Here is a 19,903-nt window from a genome sequence, read left to right as displayed (position 1 = left end):
GTTGTTCTATTTGAGATTACCTTTTGTACTCTCTGTTCAATGAAAACATGTGTCAGTAGAAAAGTACAAAGTATTTTTTTCCAGTTGCAATATTTTGTTGCAACACTGGAATTGTGCTACAGTAAAAGTTACTTGCATTGCAGTATTTCTGGTGCAAGGGATTAAGAAATAGGACATTTTCATTTTCAACTGCCTTTTTAACTATGAGAGTCCAGCTTGTTGCTCTTTGTGCTATAGTTTTACATAAAATGACTTCAAAAAGAAAGTTAGTTGAACTTGAGATTGATAAAAAGTATGAAATATTATATTTGATTGAAAAGAGAGAAATCCAGAGAAAATTAGCTGACACATATGGAATTTCCAAAACTAGTGTCTAATAAGTGCGCCAAACTTCAATAAGGAGTTATTTTGTTGAAAAGTAGATCATCATGGTTATAAATGTATTAAATGTTTATGAGAAAAAAAAAATATGCGAAAAATTTGTTATTTTTGATTAGCTATGAATGTTTAGGAAGTATTAATATCAAATAACTTTTTATAAACAATAATGATTTTTTTTGATGAATTTATTGAAATTTTAAATTTACATGACACATTATACGTCATTCTGAGAAAATAACCTCTAAAAATATTTGAATAACATTTTAAATTATTGTTTCAAAGTAATGTTAAACAATGAAAGTGAGTTGAACGGAAAGGGTAAGTGTCAATTAGTCAAAAAATAAATACATGGTACAAGAAATGACAAAAAAAAAAAAAAAAATCATTACCCCCTTTATAAGTTGACCACCTGTCTAAGTTGACCACCGAAGTACTGCACCGCAAGTGGTCAACTTACACAGGTTTCACTGTATCCTCAAAACAGTACTTTTCTAGTTTTTTTTTTTTTTTTTTTTTTTTTTTTTTTTCTAAACAAGCAACTTTTACCTATGATTACACAATTCCATCTTTATTTTCAAGATTAAAAAGTCAAAACAGCAATCTTGGTTACAAGAGCAGTTTAAAATAAATAAATACTCTGCTTCTGTAAATGTATATTGAAAAATATTCGTAAAGGGAATAAATTTTTCAATCATTATTTCTCTTCAGCTGATAAATAACTTTAAAGTTCAACCCAAAGGAAAGATCCTAAATTGAAGAAGAAAAGAAAAAAGGAGCATTTTCAAGCATTCTCTTTTCCTTGAAATGCATCATATTATATAGCAGCCAATTTACAAATGCTTACAGTATAATCGAATACAGTATTTGTATAATATTGCTAATTTTGATGTCAGCGAAATGGAAAATCAAATTTTAGAAACAATTCCCCAGACATTGCCAGCCTTTCTACTGTTTTGTAATTAGTTAATCAATACCAAATTTCAATAAAGAAAGATAAATTTTCTTACAAATTGAATTCAATTGAAATTGAATATTGACAGTAGGTAATAAATAAAGAATTTAGGAAAAAAGGGGGGAGGAGGATTTTATAGCAAAAGAAGACAAAAAAAAAATTACCAACGTCAGTGGCGTGCCCAGCATGGGTGACACCCGGGGCGGTAATTTGTGATGTCACCCCCCCCCCCTAAAATGCAAAAAAAAAAAAGGGATTGTACATTCTGTGTAAATTTGAAATTCATACAATTTTCAGGAACAACTAGTACTTTTGTGAAAAAACTAAATTTTAAGTGGGATAATGTACAAAAGAAAAATAAAATTTATGAACGCTTTTTACATAAAATTTGCCCTAGACGCATTTGTGCAGGCCGTCGAGCGGTCAAAAAAATAAGAGGGAGTAGGAAATTCCTAGCCCCTGAATTATTTCAAATGCATTATATCTTGAAAATTTGGAGTGCTCCCAATTCCCCCCCCCCCCCCCACCCTTACCTTAATTCCTAAATGATGGGTTCGGTTACAAGAAAGTGGAATCAATGGAAGTTATCAACCTTAGCCGAATGCATTTTCATTCACAAAGTAACTTTTTTTACATTGAAAAAGGAGCGCTTAACACGTGTCTTCCGAAACACGTGTCTGCAATTTAATTCGGATGTTTGTGCATTATAACGTTGTTATTAGTTGAATTAAGCATTTTAAGCTTAGAAAACTTGTTGTAAAGCGAAAAATGTTGCATATATACCTATTTTATGTTTGCAGTTATAACCCCCCCCCCCCCTGCCCCCTACACCATTTTTGGGGTTGGCCACATCCTAATTCGTTTTTCTCGTGCCAATACCTATCAGAAAAACCAACTGCCGGAATTTTATCACAAAAATTCCACCGACCAACCACTTTTCCCCTCCCCCCCCCCCCCCTTCACTATGTTCAAGGTTCCTAACATTCTAATTTGTTTTCTGCTTGCCAATACCTTTCAGAAAAACTAACTCCTGTTTTTGTGTCACAAAAGTTTAACGAAAAACCACTTGCCCCCAGCGCGGTTTGAACCCCCCTCTCTCCCCTTCACAGTGTTCAAGGTTTGTAACATTCTAATTTGTTTTCTGCTTGCCAATACCTTTCTGAAAAACTAACTCCCGTTTTTGTGTCACAAAAATTTTACGAAAACCACTTGCCCCCCCCCCCCCCCCCAGCGCAGTTTTAACCCCCCTTCAATCCCCTTCACTATGTTCAAAGTTCGTAACATTCTAATTTGTTTTCTGCTTGCCAATACTTTTCAAAAAAACTAACTCCCATTTTTGTGTCACAAAAATTTAACGGAAAACCACTTGCTCCCCCCCCCCAGCGCAGTTTTAACCCCCCCCCCCTTGCCCCTTGCACCATCTCCAAGTTTGGCAACATCCAAATTCGTTTTCCTCGAGCCAATACCTTTCAGAAAGACAAACTCCCAAATTGTATCACAAAAATCGCACAATCTCGCCTACTTTAGGGCAGTTGAGATTTCGCTCCGCAAATAAGCGCCCGAAAAGTCACTTTTCTCCTTCTTTTGGCGATTGGAATTGCTACTTGCGAGAATTTCCTTTCGAGACCCGCTTTTTTCCCTATAGCGCCATCTAGTGAGGCGATCAGAACTAATCTCGCAAGGTGAATTTCGAGCTTGGAATAAGCACCCTGGAACTGCAGTAATAGTACACACTAAAAACTGGATTAAAGTAGAGGGAATAAAACAATTTGGGTAGTGTTGTATGAAATAAAAGTCAAATGATAGTTAATAAAAAATGTAGATATTGTTTCAATTTAAATTAAATATTTTGGACTAAAACCCAATTTTTTTTATACAATTTTTTTTTAATGATAAGTTGAACTACATTTTGTACTTAGAGATGGTATATTCTGGCTCACTTGACTTTGGATGAACTCAATTACGTTTGAGCTGAAAGAGGAGAAATTCTTAGAATGGCACAAACGTCAACAACCGTTACCGTTTCGCAAACCGGCGTTTCAACATCCATATTTTAAAAAATGAAATCATTTGGGTCATTATACGGAAAACGAACATTTTGTCCAGCACGTGATGCCTCATGTATTTCATTAAAAATAATACTTTACAATATTAATGAACAATTGAGGCAGTGGAAAAAAAGAAGGATGTAAGTGGACGTTTTCAACTTTTGAGTTAAACGCGTTTAAAGATAACGTCCTAGGTAGGCTTTCATTGAAACGTTTTTCTAAATCATGCTGTATAACAGAACCTACCAGGGCTACTAGTGCTATCTCTTGGCCCAAGACAGAAGAGGGGTTCCCCTAACATTTGTACTGGTTATCTCCAAATTTTTAATTTTGCCACTTACATCCTTTTTCTTCTCACTGCCTGCAAGCAGTTTTCTGCTTAACAAAATACAAACTTATGTGTGACTTCTTAAGCAAAAAATGTCGTTATTACCCTTTAAAATTATTCTTTTTAATGAAATATATGTACCGGACTAAGGGTTGATTTTTTCGTGGAATAACCCTTTTAAGCTTCATCGCATCGTAAATCAACTTATGAGGGCCAGGCTAATGTCTTAAAATCAAACTATTTTTAACTTTTACTTAATCTCCTTTTTGTAAAAGTATAAATTTATTCATTATTCACTATGTATGATTATAGTATACATTTTACAATTTGCTTTTAAAGCTTGAACTTTTAGATTTGATACAAAAAAATGATATCCTTTGTTTCATTAACTTATTATGTACAAATGCTCCAACTTTATTTTTACAGGAACGGATGGTTGAAGCAATACTACTTTTGTAAATTTTGTTTTTCTTCATTTTATATAAATATGCACGCTGCAACAGACCCTACTTGCAATACTTTTCTGAGCCCCACCTTTTAACATAGTGCCTTAAGACTGCCTGGTTATTTTCATTAAACAAGAAAAAATTTCAGGTCCAAATACGACTCTCTTGTAGTTAAAAATTAGAGTGTTCAGATTGAGCAAGGAATAAATAAAAATAAGGTCATGTGAGGATAAATCCTGGAAACAAAATTATAAGTAGAACTAATGAAATTTAGAATTTTCAATGGGATTTCTAACAAAAACCGTAGGGAAGTGTTATTAGGGGTATTTGTCTCGCTATTTGGGGGGGGGGGGGCTCTTGCTCTAGGGGGGCGGGTATTCGTGGCATTCGGGGGGATGATGTCCTTCCTCAATGGCGGGATGGGTCCTGGTTAAAAAATAATTTCAGTGATTATTTTTATTTAATTGATTTAAATCATTAACACGGACATCCTGCTGCAAGTAAAACAATGATGCTACGCATCAAATTGCAAGTTAACTGCTGTTTATTACATAACAAGCTCTATTAAAACTACTTTTTTTTTATTTTAAACAGTTCCTGCAGTAGAAATTTGCAACATTAAAATACATGGCTGAGAATCGCAAACCTAGCTTTTATGTTTTTTTTTTCTTTCTTTTTTTTTTTTAATTTACTGAAAAAAATTTTGAATATCAAAATTCAGACATGCCTAAGTCCCGAAGAATCTTCATTTCGGACTTTGTACTGTACATATAATTACTTGTTTTAATATACATTCATGTTTGTGAAAATTGCAACAATGTGAAGGACTCATAGGAAAGGAATAAAACTTATCGGACATATTACTCATAGTGCTACAAATAAACAATCAAAATTTGAAATCAATAAAATGAAAATAACAGGTGTAAATTAATATCGAATGTAGCTACACCGTGCAGCTATGAGAGAATTTACACGCTTTGTTATCGAATCATAGAGTGCTGAATGTCACGATTGGGAATGACATCGCATATGGCTTCAATCTGAGACCAAAGTTCATCTGTACCCACTGCCGGACGAGACACATGGGCGAGTCTCCGACCAACGCAATCCTAGACATGCTCGATGTTTGTCATATCTGGAGTAAGGGCAGAACAAGGAAGTAGAGTAACCTGTAGTGCACCGAAGAACACTTGTACGTTACGTGCGACACGTGGACGTGCATTGTCTTGCAGAAACACTGCACCAGGAATGCTCTGAAGAAAGGTTAGTATCTCCGGCGTCACAGCGTCCCTGAAGTATCGCTCGCTGTTGAGATTACCCGTAATTTGGAGTAGATGGACTGCCCCTTAATATTCAGTAGCGTTCCTGACTATGACGCCTGGCGTTATGCCGGTATGATGTCGGATTACACGCTCTGGAAGGTGACGTTCCCATGTGTAACTTCTGATGCGTACACGTCCATCTTTATAGTGCAGATTAAATATAGACTCATCCAAGAAGACGACCTGTTGCTAATCCAAAAGCTATGGTTGTGTTGGTGGGACCTTTGAAGCTCGAAACAACGATGGTTGAGGGTGATGGGAATCCTGTATAGAGGAATCCTTGCATGCAGGGGTCCTGGTGTAGCAGACGTCGACGAACCGTGGATGCAGCAAGTGTGACACCTGTAACCACACTCCAACTTTGTGTTAGCGTACGAGAGGACGCTATACAATCCATCACACTTAGGCCGGTGAGGTGTCGATAATGCCGTAGTATGGTTCTGTTGCGTAGTCTGGTGCGAGCCCTTCGGCTAATTTCATCGTTCTTTGTCCATCTTTTACTAACACGCATCGCAGTTAAGGCATTACGCCCCGTGCGGACACTGATTTCTCTGTACGTAAGTTCACCCTCATGCATGCTGATCATGCGACCCCATTCAAACTCCGTTATTCGTTCATATGACGCTCTGCGTTTTGGACGAGGCGTATTGAGTACTAGAGAATAATCTACTATCGGCAGATAATCATACACTGATTTCGAAAAACCTTTACAGCTCTTTATATATTGAGTTTACGCCGCAGTTCAGGGAGTGTTTCTTGGTCCCACGCATGCGCGGCGTCTCTGTATTTCTAATCATTTGCACATCTTATCCTACTATACATTTCCAGTGAATTTCGGTTCATTTGCGTATTTCCTTCTTGGTGTTGCAATTTTCAAACATGAGTGCATTTTATAAGGTCAGCCTTGAAAATCGTTAGCACACCAAGTGAATATTTAAAATGCACTAAAATGTAATACATTCGTCGGGCGAAGCAGCTTCCTCAGTCTCTTTTTAGATCAATCTTTATTTCAGTCCCATAATTTGGAACTTTTAAGGATGGTCGTGGGCCAAGAACGTATACTCAATGCAAATTTTACCGAAAAACAACGAAACCACACCCACTTAGGGGAGAGCGGGGAGGAGGGACGGACATATTTGAATAGAGGCACATATGAACGGCTCAATTTTCAAAACTTTTAAAAAAATGTGAAAATCATGAAAAAAATATACTTTAATGACAGTACTATGATCCACTTCCCAAGAAAATTTGAAGCTGTTGGCAGTAAAATTTCCGAGTTATGTCGATCATTGCCGTTTCGGAGTAATTTATGCTGTATTAGTTTGAATGCTCATTAATGTACCTGCATATTAAATTTTTTAAATAAATTGTACAAAAGTAAATTGTTTGTTTATTAAATATTATGAATTTATTAATCAATTTGTAAAAAAAAAATTTCTACTTTAGGTTAGGTTTGACAAAATTATAAACATCTAGCTATGGGGCACATTTGGGTACTGCTTTGGGGGCACATTTCAACACTGCTTTGGGGTGGACAGTTTAAATGTGCTCTTAATGTGTCATATATATCTATAGGGGAGACTAGGGATACTTGATCCCTAGGGATACATGACCCCATAGCCAAAAATGTACCAAAATCATTAAGTAGAGATTTGAAACCTGACAATTATATTATAGTTACACTTGTACATAAAAACTGGCAACATTTTTTTTTTCAGCCATTTTGCTTTAGCTCTGAATGATCGTCTGATTGTGATAGTAGAAACTTTTTTTAGGAAAGCATTCCGAAGTTTACATTATCCGTTAAATACAACTTTTTAAAAAATCCGAAGTTTAATGTAAAAGTATGGACAGCCTTTAATAATTGAGACATATTTTTAGTAAAATGCCACTGATTGTTAATAATAGAACATGTATGTTTTTAAAAATCTCATATTAGGGATACTTGATCCTTCGTTTAGAGGGATACATGATCCCAGAGATAGAGTATTCATATGACAAAATAAACACAATGAAAACAATATAAATGTTGTTTACTTAGTTGACATTAACTTAAAACATTCAAAATCATGTTAACATAATAAAATTTATCATAGTTTGAGTGATAGATTTAAACAATCACTATACTGTAAATATGCTAAACAATTGAAATATCAGTTCGCACTTGTAACCCACATAACACTTCAAACATCTAAACATAAACTAACTCTACTGATAAATTATGTTCTGATCAGCCAAATGAGCTAGAACAAGTTGAAATAGATGTCAAATCTTTGTTTGAAAGAAAAAATAAATGGTTTTACAATAGTTACATTTACAACAAAAAAGTGAGTTGCCCATTATGTTGACCCATTAGCGGATAAAATGCAAAGTTGGATTTCAAGAGTTTGAAATAAGTTTTCTGAAGCGAAAGGGTAATATGTTTCATCAATCTGTCTTTCCCTTAAAAATTGACAAAATGTGTTTAAGCTGCACACATCCAATTGGCTTGAGCGGAACTTTAAGAATTACAACAAATGACTCTTAATTTTACTATTGGAAGACAAGAAGCAAATAAGATGATTTTCGTGCTTGTCATCCATTTTTTTTTTTTTTTTTTTTTTTTTTTTTTGTAATTTTAGCTTCACTACGCTACTTTTAAAAAAATGTTGGTTTTATTTATAAAATATAGTATTGTTCACAACTGTATTGGATGATAAGTAACTGATCAAAAGCATCATAAGTTCATGAAAGTTGTGTACATTTTTTTACAAATGTCTAGTGAAATTTGAGACTATGTTATTTTGTGTTCACATTATTATAATCTAATAAAAAAAAATAGAAATTGTGTTTTTTTTTTAATTTTTTTTTTAGAAACATTATGTAGAAAACTAAAATCCATAAATAAATTGCCGATCTAGTGAAAAGTCTGTATTTTCTCAGTGGGATCAAGTACACCCCATGAAGGGATCATGTATCCCTTGATGTGGGGATACATGATCCCTTTATGAAAGTTTGGTAAAATATTTTTTTTTCAAAAATATCTGTTTCATTTCAACTAAAAAAAATACTGTCAAATACAGGAAAAAATTACCTTCGTTCACCTACTTTTTTTAGAAAAAAATGATAATTTGCAGCAGAGAAAAAAAGTGAAAACTGAAGTGGGGATCAAGCATGCCCAGTCTCCCCTAAGTTATTGCACAAAATTGAAGAAGAAAGGCGGTTAAAATAATTTTTAAATAAACAACAAAGACTCGCTGTCACTTTTTGTTACAAGTCTTAAGTTTGGATTGAAGTACGGCAATCAACATGATTTTACAAGTGAAGGAAAAGAAAAAATTCGTTAAAACGTACTTGTATTTACTAGCAGACAGTATTTTAAAATGTCATAACAAGTTTATTGGAAGCTACAGAGTTATATAATACCTCAGTTTGAAGAGAATTCATGCACTTTTCAATATCTAATTTAAATATTTCTCATTAAAAAATTTACGACACTTTTAAAATTTCAAAAATACCGAGATAGTGCCCTTTAAAAGTTTTGAAAAAAATATATTTCTAATGCATTTTATTAAATACACCCAAAAGTTTTCAGTCATTCCCCAGATTCACATCTACGAAGAGCAGCTGCAACAAATAATATAGGACATTTCTTTTGCAACTTTTGCTAAAATATTCTTTAAAATACTACAACTCGGGTTTTAAAGGAGATATTGTATGACGGTATATTTTAAAGAGAATTACGTATACTTTAATTTGATATGTATTTTAAACATGTTTCGAGGAAAAAAAATCATCTCCAACATGATAGTTTAAAAATTCAAAAAATTTTGAGATAAGTGTGTTTAATCTATTTTGCAAAACATATGATTTTTAATATGTTTTGATGAATAAATACATCCAAACATTATCCGAGTGTAAACATAAAAGGATCAGTAGTTGCAGCAAATACAACGGCTTTGGGCATAGTCATTAAAATACAATAAAATATTAAAATGCATAAAAGACATCTCCCAAAAAGTTTGAAAAAAAAACTAACAAAAAAAATTGAGCAAAAATTGCACAAAATAACTGTCAATCATTCGCTGTAAGTGCTGGGCGCTCATTCCAAACAATTCTCGTTTCGACTTCGAGATTTCCCGTCACGTGATCGATGTTGTCGAAAAAATCTCGCAACATTGAATTCTGAACAGCTCGCAGCTGTCTTTCGAAGAGGCGCCGATTTTTTCGATTAGTTTGGTCGGCCAGGAGGTACACGTGACTTCTTCCAACCAATGTCCTTTCAGCGCAGCTAGTTTTGTTTTGTTTAATCCTTGCACGGAAGAGCGCGAACTTTGATGACTGGCACGCTAATGGCTACTCTTCAAAGAATACGTTTTACGTTACAAAGAATCACACCGAAATAATTTTAGATTTTCTTGAAGCAAACCCAGATGTTCTTAAAAATTAATTCTCCGAGAATTTTACAAAATAGTACACAAAGGAAAAATGGCCGAGTGCTCCGGTGCAAAAAGATTAGTCGAATGGCAAAAAGTAAGTCATATTTTTTGCATATTTCAATATTAGTGTCTAAAACAAAAATCGAAAAGGTGAAAACAGCCAATACATAAATATGATAAAAATTAACCGTAAATTTTGTTGATTTACCCTATAACACCATCTATATTAGTAAGAACGTCTTATATGAAATATATTTTTCCCAAGAAACTATAATCGAAATAAAAAATAATGATACTAAAAAAAAAATCTTAACCCTCATAAATGCAGACGAAAAAATACAAATAGTTCGTAATCGTGGACTGAATAATATGTTGTTGCCGTGTCTAATGAAGTGCAGAGTGCAAAGGTTTAGAGGCATTCAAAAGTCTTGATGAAAAAATCTGCTAATTCAAATTGAATAAAAAAAAACACTAAAATGCAGGGAGGGGGTGTTAGGGCATGGCGCTGACTGCGCCATTGAAATTTTTAAAGGGGGTTGAGGGGTATTTTTTTATTTGGGGGGCTCTTGCTTTTGGAGGGGGGAGTCTACCGGATATTTTGGGGGAGGACACCCCTACAAAATGTAAAAGGTTTGTTGTGCTAATTGAGCTTTTGGGGATGGGAGCAGACATAACAGAATATATAATCTTCCATATTAGGATTAGTAATGTAAAAACCAACCCTCCCCCCCGCTCCCAGTTGCAATTATAACAATAATCTCAGTTTCAAAGATATGTTCCAGATTTTTTTTCTCTTCTCCTTTAAAATTATAATTTAATAAGCATATACTAAATAAAAAGTATTACTTCTTCAATATTCCTGTTTTCAAATTCCATTTTTTCTAGGTATTGTTTTCCAAAGATATCCTCAAAACAGTACTTTTCTAGATTACTTTTTCAAAACAAGCAACTTGTACCTATGATTACACAATTCCATCTTTATTTTCAAGATTAAAAAGTCAAAACAGTAATCTTGGTTACAAGAGCAGTTTAAAATAAATAAATACTCTGCTTCTGTAAATGTATATTGAAAAATATTCGTAAAAGGAATAAATTTTTCAATCATTATTTCTCTTCAGCTGATAAAGAACTTTAAAGTTCAACCCAAAGGAAAGATCCTAAATTGAAGAAGAAAAGAAAAAAGGAGCATTTTGAAGCATTCTCTTTTCCTTGAAATGCATCATATTACATAGCAGCCAATTTACAAATGCGCACACGATAATCGAATACATGTATAATATTGCTAATTTTGATGTCGGCGAAATGGAAAATCAAACTTTAGAAACAATTCCCCAGAAATTACCAGTATTTGTACTGTTTTGTAATTAGTAAATCAATATCAAATTTCAATAAAGAAAAATAAATTTTCTTACAAATTGAATTCAATTGAAATTGAATATTGACAGTAGGTAATAAATAAAGAATTTAGGGAAAAAAAAAGGGAGGAGGATTTTATATCAAAAGAAGACAAAAAAAAAAAAAAAAATACCTACGTCAGTGGCGTACCCAGCATGGGTGACACCCGGGGCGATAATTTGTGATGTCACCCCCCCCCCCTAAAACGCAAAAAAAAAAAAGGGATTGTATATTCTGTGTAAGTTTGAAATTCATACAACTTTCAGAAACAACTAGTACTTTTGTGAAAAAAACTAAATTTTAAGTGGGATAATGTACAAAAGAAAAATAAAATTTATAAACGCTTTTTACATAAAATTTCCCCTAGACGCATTTGTGCAAGCCGTCGAGCGGTCAAAAAAATAAGAGGGAGTAGGAAATTCCTAGCCCCTTAATTATTTCAAATGCATTATATCTTGAAAATTTGGAGTGCCCCCGATTCCCCCCCCCCCCCCCACTCGTATCTTAGTTCTTAAATGATGGGTTTGGTTACTGGAATCAATGGAAGTTATCAACCTTAGCCTAATGCATTTTCATTCATAAACATTTTTTACATTGAAAAAGGAGCTCTTAACACGTGTCTACCGAAACACGTGTCTGCAATTTAAATCGGATGTTTGTGCATTATAATGTTGTTATTAGTTGAATTAAGCATTTTAAGCTTTGAAAACTTGTTGTAAAGCGAAAAATTTTGCATATATACCTGTTTTATGTTTGCAGTTATAACCCCCCCCCCCCCTGCACCATTTTTGGGGTTGGCCACATCCTAATTCGTTTTCCTCGTGCCAATACCTATCAGAAAAACCAACTGCCGTAATTTTATCACAAAAATTCCACGGACAACCACTTTTTCACCCCCCCTTCACTATGTTCAAGGTTCCTAACATTCTAATTTGTTTTCTGCTTACCAATACATTTCAGAAAAACTAACTCCCGTTTTTGTGTCACAAAAGTTTAACGGAAAACCACTTGCCCCCAGCGCGGTTTTAACCCCCTTCCCTCCCCTTCACAATGTTCAAGGTTTGTAACATTCTAATTTGTTTTCTGCTTGCCAATACCTTTCTGAAAAACTAACTCCCGTTTTTGTGTCACAAAAATTTAACGGAAAACCACTTGCCCCCCATCGCAGTTTTAACCCCCCTCCCTCCCCTTCACTATGTTCAAGGTTCGTAACATTCTAATTTGTTTTCTACTTGCCAATACCTTTCAAAAAAACTAACTCCCATTTTTGTGTCACAAAAATTTAACGGAAAACCACTTGCTCCCCCCCCCCAGCGCAGTTTTAATCCCCCTCCCTCTCCTTCACTATGTTCAAGGTTCGTAACATTGTAATTTGTTTTCTGCTTGCCAATACCTTTCAGAAAAACTAACTCCCATTTTTGTGTCACAAAAATTTAACGGAAAACCACTTGCCCCCCCCCAGTGCAGTTTTATTCCCCCCCCCCCCCTTGCCCCCCTGCACCATCTCCAAGTTTGGCAACATCCGAATTCGTTTTCCTCGAGCCAATACCTTTCAGAAAGACAAACTCCCAAATTGTATCACAAAAATCGCTCAATCTCACCTACTTTAGGGCAGTCGAGATTTCGCTCCGCAAATAAGCGCCCGAAAAGTCACTTTTCCCCTTCTTTTGGCGCTTGGAATTGCTACTTGCGAGAATTTCCTTTCGAGACCGCTTTTTTCCCTATAGCGCCATCTAGTGAGGCGATCAGAACTAATCTCGCAAGGTGAATTTCGAGCTTGGAATAAGCACCCTGATCCCTTCTTGATCACACTTAGAAAATATTTGGAGATATTCAGCAAAACACGTTAAAAAAAATATTAATCTCAAAATTTTCTAAAAATACAACCTCAGAAAAATTTGTAAGTTTTATGAAAAAAAAAAATTCTTCTTTAAAATTCCCTTTTTATGATAAATTCAAGTTCATGCAATTTTCTTCAAAATGAGATAATATACAACTTTTGAGTTCCTATAAAACTTCAGTTGTAACATTTAAATGCACATTTTATCGAAAATTGCTGTCTCTATATTATTTCCTGTAACTTCAGATCCCATCATGATCCTACTCTGAAACGTTTTATAGATAAGTTCATTAAAATGTGTTAAAAATCATAATTTTTCAAAATTTTCAAAAGACACTTTTTAAAAATTTTTGATTTTTAAAATGTTAAAGCACTGTGAAAAACAACTTCATTTTCTAAATGTTTTCAAGTTACCTATCAAGTTAAAGTTCATGCAATTCTCTTAAAAATGAGCTATTTTACAACTCTGCAGCTCTTATAGAACTTGAGTTATAGCATTTTGAAACACTGCCGGATTTTTTTTTTTTTTTAATGATTTTTAACGAATTTCCGAAATAAATTACGTATCAAACTTGGGTAGATTCATTTTAAAACTATATAAATTTAACTTGGCAAAGAATAAGATTTCTAAAAGATTCATAAAAATTTAAAATGGTCAGGTTGAGAATTTATTTTATTTATTTATTTATTTTTTTATTTGACTAAAATCAGCGGGAACTATACTTTGTCTCAAAAGTGCGCATCTTAATTTGAAGAACATTTTAGTGACGAAAAATTTATTTTCGATTTTAGCACAACGGTATCAAGCACAAAAAATCTTCTATGAAACGCACGATTAACTTAATGATCATTAAAAAAATACTTTTTGAAAGATATTTATTCAGGCTTATCTATTTGAATTTTTCAAAATTTAGTAAAGACGAGCTTGAACTAAACATAATTTCGTTGGGGGAGCAGAACAAAAGGTATGTAACTCAAAGCAAATTTTGTAAACACAACCAAAAACCACGCCCACCGTACGCAAATATATCAATATCTGAAAGTCAGAGAGGGTTCAAATGCCCCTCCTGACCTCCTTAAATGAAGCGCCTGCCCTCTATTACTTTTACGAAACGGTTGAAACCTCATTTCGAAGCATCTGAAACATCGAGATTTTACTTTTTAAACATTTTGAACAAAAAGCAATTATTTAGAGCATAATTGCTTCGTGTCTGTTAGCCTCAAGGGAAATCATAACAGCTGAAACATGATGCTTCGAATGTAAACAAAACAGAAACTGCGTTTTGTTTACATTTCTGCCGTGCCAATAATGCCATTCATTTCCGACTTTTTCCGATCGATTGAACGAGTTTTGATTTTTAAAACTGATCTTATCAATAGACAAGAAGATTTTTTAATATTTAATTACACTTACCATGGAATATACAGCTGCGATGTAACTTCCATTTTGCAGATCTGTAAAATATGCTTTCAGCAAAATTGGGCGTCGACGATACCATTTTATCTTCGTGCGGTCAATTGATCCAGTCGACGCTGAAACCATTTTTATCGCTCTCCCGTAAACAAAAACTAACCCGAAAAATTTCACGAAGAACCGCTTCTGTCAAATTTGCTCCACACCATTCGCAGCACGCGAAGTCAAATGTTCTCTCCAATGCAACTCTGAAGTAAGATGGCGGAACGGCATGCACGCAGCTGTGACGTCACTCAAATGTCCCTGTTTATTTCCGCCTCTCTCCCTCCATACATCTCGCAACCTTTTGGCCTTGAGAGGCGGTATTTTGATTACAGGTAATATCAAAGGAACATCGAATCGGAGTCTGGAAAGGTACGAATAACGTGAAAATGGAAAGGATTATTCAAATCGAGCAAGTGAACAAAGCAAGATTGTTTTAACAAGATTCCAATTCAAACAAATAAGTAAAGTTATTGTTCTGTTGTGTTTTTTTAAGAGTGCTTGCAGTTCGGGGCGCCCCGAACCTAAATTTTTGGAAGGGTGGGAATCAGTGGAATACATAGCACCCCCCCCCCTAACCCTCGCGGTGCAAGAGGCATGAGGGCGCACTCTGAAAAAATAACACTATGTTAAAATTTTTAAAAAAGTAATTTTATAATATATAATAAGGACGCACTTTTAAATCTTGCGGAGGAGCCGCCCTGAAGTCTATGTACGCTACTGGTGGGAGTTCTCAATTTGCCGAATGAAATTCCAAATTTCAGCGAATGATGATAATTTTGTCAAATGGAACTCCAAATGTTGCCGAATGTATTTCCGAATCTCGTCAAATTATGATAATTTTGCAGAATGGAGCTAATAGCTCTAAATTTTCCCGAATGATGATAATGTCAAATGAGGAGACTTGTGGAGGGTCACAGTGACCTCCCGTGAGATCCCATAGGGACAAGGGCGGACTGACCCGCCAGACCATCGGCCAGCACGATGCGCCCTTCCGCCTGTGCATCCTCGAACGCCCTCTGCACTTTTTTTTTTTTTTTGGCGGCGGCGGCTTCTCTTTTTCTCTTTTATTTATTTATTTATTTATTGCGCCCTCAAATCCGTGCGACTTGGGGTTTTTTCTTACGTCCTCAAACCTGTGCGACTTCGGTTATATCTGGCGCCCTTGAACTTGTGCGCCTACGTTTTTTTACCCCCTCGGTTGTTTTTTGCACCCTTGATCTTGATCACCTTTGTTTTTCTTTTGCTCTCAAACAGTTTTTTTTTCTAGATCTCTCAAGTCTGAACGCGTTTTTCTTTTTTTTTTCTTTTTCTCCCGCCCTCGAAATTTTTTATTTTATTTTATTTTATTTGTGCCCTCGAATAAGTACGCCTTCGTTTTTTTTTTCTTTTCTTTTTTTGCTCCATCTAACCTGTGAGACTTCATTTTTTTTTAATTTATTTATTTATTTATTTTTTCTTTTTTCCCCCTCAAATATTGGTCCTTGTTTTCACACGACTTAAATTTATGCACAATCTTTTTTTTTTTACTTATTTATTTTTTTTTTTATTTTTATTTTTTTTAATCAACAAGGTGGTTTTTTTTTTTTTTTTTTTTTTTTTTCGCCCACGAACCTGAGCGTCTTCTTCCTTTTTTTTCTTGTACCATACACACAGTCCACCGGTGCAATCTTTTTCTCTTTTGCACCTTTAAACCTGCTGAGCTCCCGTTCGGTTTTTCTTTTGCGCCCTCGACAGTGTGAGTCTTGTTTTTCTACCCCCCCCCCCCCCCCACCGCAATCGATCCTTTAGTTTTTAATTCTACTTTATTTTACTTTATTAGTGTCCTCGAACGTGTGCACCTCCGTTCTTTTATGCTCCCTCAAGCCTGTGTGCCTTCTTTTTTTTTTTTTTTTGCGGTTTTGAACTTGTGCGCCCTTGTGTCGTCGACGAGTTGTATTTTTTTTAGCGCTTTCGGTTTTTTATCTATTTATTTATTTTATTTTATTTTATTTGTTTATTTTTATTTATTTATTTATTTTTTGGGCCTTCGAGTTTTTTTTTTTTTTTTTTTTTTTTTTTTTTTTTGCCCTTTGGGAGCCAAGATTGGCGCCCTCTTGGGGCACCCAACCCACCTCTACATCGGGACACCCCTGTTTGCGATTCACAATGTATCAAATTATTCAAGGATCTGCTCGCTAAGGTATTGTAGATATCTAATATTGGTTTTTGTTTTCTCACACGCGTTAAATTTATGCACAATCTTTTTTTTTTTTTTTTCATTTTAAAGTGAAAGAATTTTACACTGTCGTCCTGCATAAAATGATTCAGATCACTGCATTGAATAACACTAAAGAATCCATTTGTATATCATTCAAAGCTTCAACATTGTTCACCGTTAATAATGATAAAATAAACCTTTATCGCCTCCTCAACCCCTTCCTTTTTTTTTTTTTTTATATTTACATTTTTCTTGAACGCCATAAATATTTCTTTTAAAAAATATAGAAATTACGTGTTAATACAGGACGCAGCATTTTAGACTGGAGATGAAGAAATTATCAGGCACACACGGAAAAGTCTACAGGGCGTTCCGTTTAAACCTGCAAGACCTTTATTTTCGCAACCGTTAGCCCTAGATGCATACTTCAAATTGCAAAAATGTTCAAAATCAGATGCAGGGTTAAGATATTGAAAGTTAGAAGCAAAAATTAAAATGAGTAAAAAAATACGAAATTTAACTTTTCATACGGACTCTAGGTCCCCTAACTTACATTCAAGGAAATTATCTCCATTGAAAGAAAATTTCAATACAAGAAGTTTGACATTAATACGACCAATATTCACTGAGATATGAAACGCAGAAATTTGTGACTTACACCAATTTTACCCCCCAGTCAATAACACCTTTTGGGGGAAAATATAGCAGTTAAGAAGGGTTTAAAATTATATGTGCGCATGGAGTGTGGTTTCTCAAATTGATTGAGGTATTGTAATTTGTTTTCGCGTATCATGGCATAATATCTGCAATTGTTTTGGAATAGCAATGAAAAATATAAATACTTTGTTCTTTCACTTCGACAACCTGCCATTCTTCTGAAAGAGCGATAAGTTCTAATTTCATCTTCTAGATGGTCCCTTAAAACTTTAAACTCGTATATCTCCTTGAATTTTGGTCGCACAAATGTCAATTTTTTTTGTGTTCGTAATATCTTTCATTGAAGATTATTTCCCTAAACATAAGTTAGGGGATCAAGGGCTTGTATAAAAAGTTAAATTTTGTATTTTTTTGACTCATTTTTATTTTCTCTTCAAACTTGCGAAAATAGAGGTCTTGCATGTTAAAACGGAATACCCTGTATATGGGTGATTCTCCAAAATCCTAACAATATTATGTCCCCATAGCCTGACACAAAAATTGTTTAACACAGAAAGTGTTTTCATTTTTTTAATAGTTAGAAATAACTTATCTGATGTTATTCTACTCTTATTAAAACAATAACTCATTTGGTTTTTTCTACAAAAAATTTTAAATAACCAGAAAGTCACACTTTTGGCGTGTCTCCATCCGTTTTTCAAATGGATTTAAATTATTTAAAAATTTTACATCAACAGTCCACAAATTCAATTTGTAGTACAAAATTAAGCATACTTAAATGTGTAAAATAGCATTCTTTAAATAAATTTAATTATTTAAATCATCAAGGTACATCGTTTTAAACTTTGTCCCCATGCTTTCATGTCATTCTCCTGTCTTAGGAGAGAGTTCAATTATTATAGATAAAAAAATTAATTTTTAATCTGCTGTTCTATAAAACTGAATTATTATCACCATTTTGTTGAATTCCTTGAGTATTTTTTTAATATGATTTGTCTACAGTTCTCATTAAAATTTTGAAGTTCAAGAATAGGGTATGAAATATTTTCGCTGTCATTCTCCTGGACAATATTTCTGTTATAAACGAAAAAATTTTAACTCTACTCATAGTATGTGGTTGAATTAAGAGTTTAGAATGCATTAGGAATATAGAAAAATAACATTATTTACCTTAAATATAAACCTGTTACTACATAACAGGCAAATTGTATGGAACTTGTCATACTCCTGTCCTAAAAATAGTGTTATACTCCTGTCCTAAAAAAAGTCAAACTCCTGTCCTAAAACAATCACTCTCCTAGCATTATTTCTCAAGCATTGGTAATGCATCCTGTAGAATAGAAGGATTTATTTTCATTACATTAGTTTGAAAATAAGATTGATTGAAGTAAAGAAAGTTTAATTTGGCAAACGATAAATAAAAAACGTATCAATGGGATAATCCTTTTTTTTTTTTTGTTCAGACGAAGCGTTCCAAAAGAGATTTATTGGTTAGACATTTGTTTATTGAATGTTGCTAGAGTAGGTAAGTGAAGTTACTATACATTTCGCAGTTGCTTTAAATTAAAAGTAAAATATGTGTTATTAATATTGCTGATTCCCTTTTTGTTTTATGTTTGTACTTCCTGAACCATAAAACGATTCGCAGGTAATGAGAAGGTAACTTTTCTTTTTGTACATTTTATCATACTGTGCATGGCTAACTTAAAGCAAGTTTTATGGTAGCAATCAATTTTTTTTTTCGTTGAAATGAATGTCCGTTATTTGGATTGTAAGCTATTCAGAGTGAATAATATGGAAAAACCTATATGGGACTTGTACTCGAAAAAATTGGGGGCGTCCGTTAAGGGAGGTTTTACATAAATTTTGTTTTAGACTTCAGTTATTTCTTTATTACTATAGTTATATTTTAAATAACCCATGAAGAAATTCATGTTGTGACTCTCCTGGTGCTGCTTGTCAGTCTCTTGCTGTATGAAAATTTGAGGGTGTAGCATAGCCCCTGTTTTGAGGGTGTAGCATAGTTAAAGTGAGTTCCCTCTATTTTCCCCTTAATAAGTTCCTAACAAAGAGTAAGTATAATTTTTTTCAGCATTTTTGTTTTTTAAAAAATTGTGTCTGGAAAAGGTCAGGTTTTAGGAGAATCACCCATATATTATTGCATTAAATTTTGACTTTAATTCACAACCCGTCGCTTTTGCATTACCCGAGATAACAAAAAATGATTAAGACCAGTTGGCTCTCATTACTACATACTACTGGTATTTTTTTTCTTTTATGTGAGCTTTTTATTTGTGTTCTTTTTTAATTGGATTTATCACAACCGGATCAAAAAATAAATAAATAAATAAATAAAAAGAAAGAAAGAAAAGAAAAAAACATTTTCCTGGCGTGATTAGTTCGTGATCTGTGGCGTTAAAATAAATGCTCCAGAAAACTAAAAACAACTTTTTTTAAAAA

At 33.9% G+C, this 19,903-nt stretch overlaps 1 protein-coding gene across 1 annotated transcript in view; it reads right to left on the bottom strand.

The window, feature by feature from the left end:
• The window catches only part of LOC129218773 (uncharacterized), a 167,994-nt gene extending 153,216 nt beyond the window's left edge, over positions 1–14,778 (bottom strand). The window contains exon 1 of the mRNA XM_054853096.1: positions 14,545–14,778. Coding sequence (XP_054709071.1) covers positions 14,545–14,673 — 129 coding nt within the window. The 5' untranslated portion in view covers positions 14,674–14,778. The remainder of the gene's footprint in view (positions 1–14,544) is intronic.
• Positions 14,779–19,903: the final 5,125 nt, after the last annotated feature.

The sequence above is a fragment of the Uloborus diversus genome, chromosome 3 (genome assembly GCF_026930045.1).
Source record: "Uloborus diversus isolate 005 chromosome 3, Udiv.v.3.1, whole genome shotgun sequence".
NCBI lineage: Eukaryota > Metazoa > Arthropoda > Arachnida > Araneae > Uloboridae > Uloborus > Uloborus diversus.
Note: the sequence above shows the minus strand (reverse complement) of the source record. Positions and strands in the feature narration are given on the sequence as shown.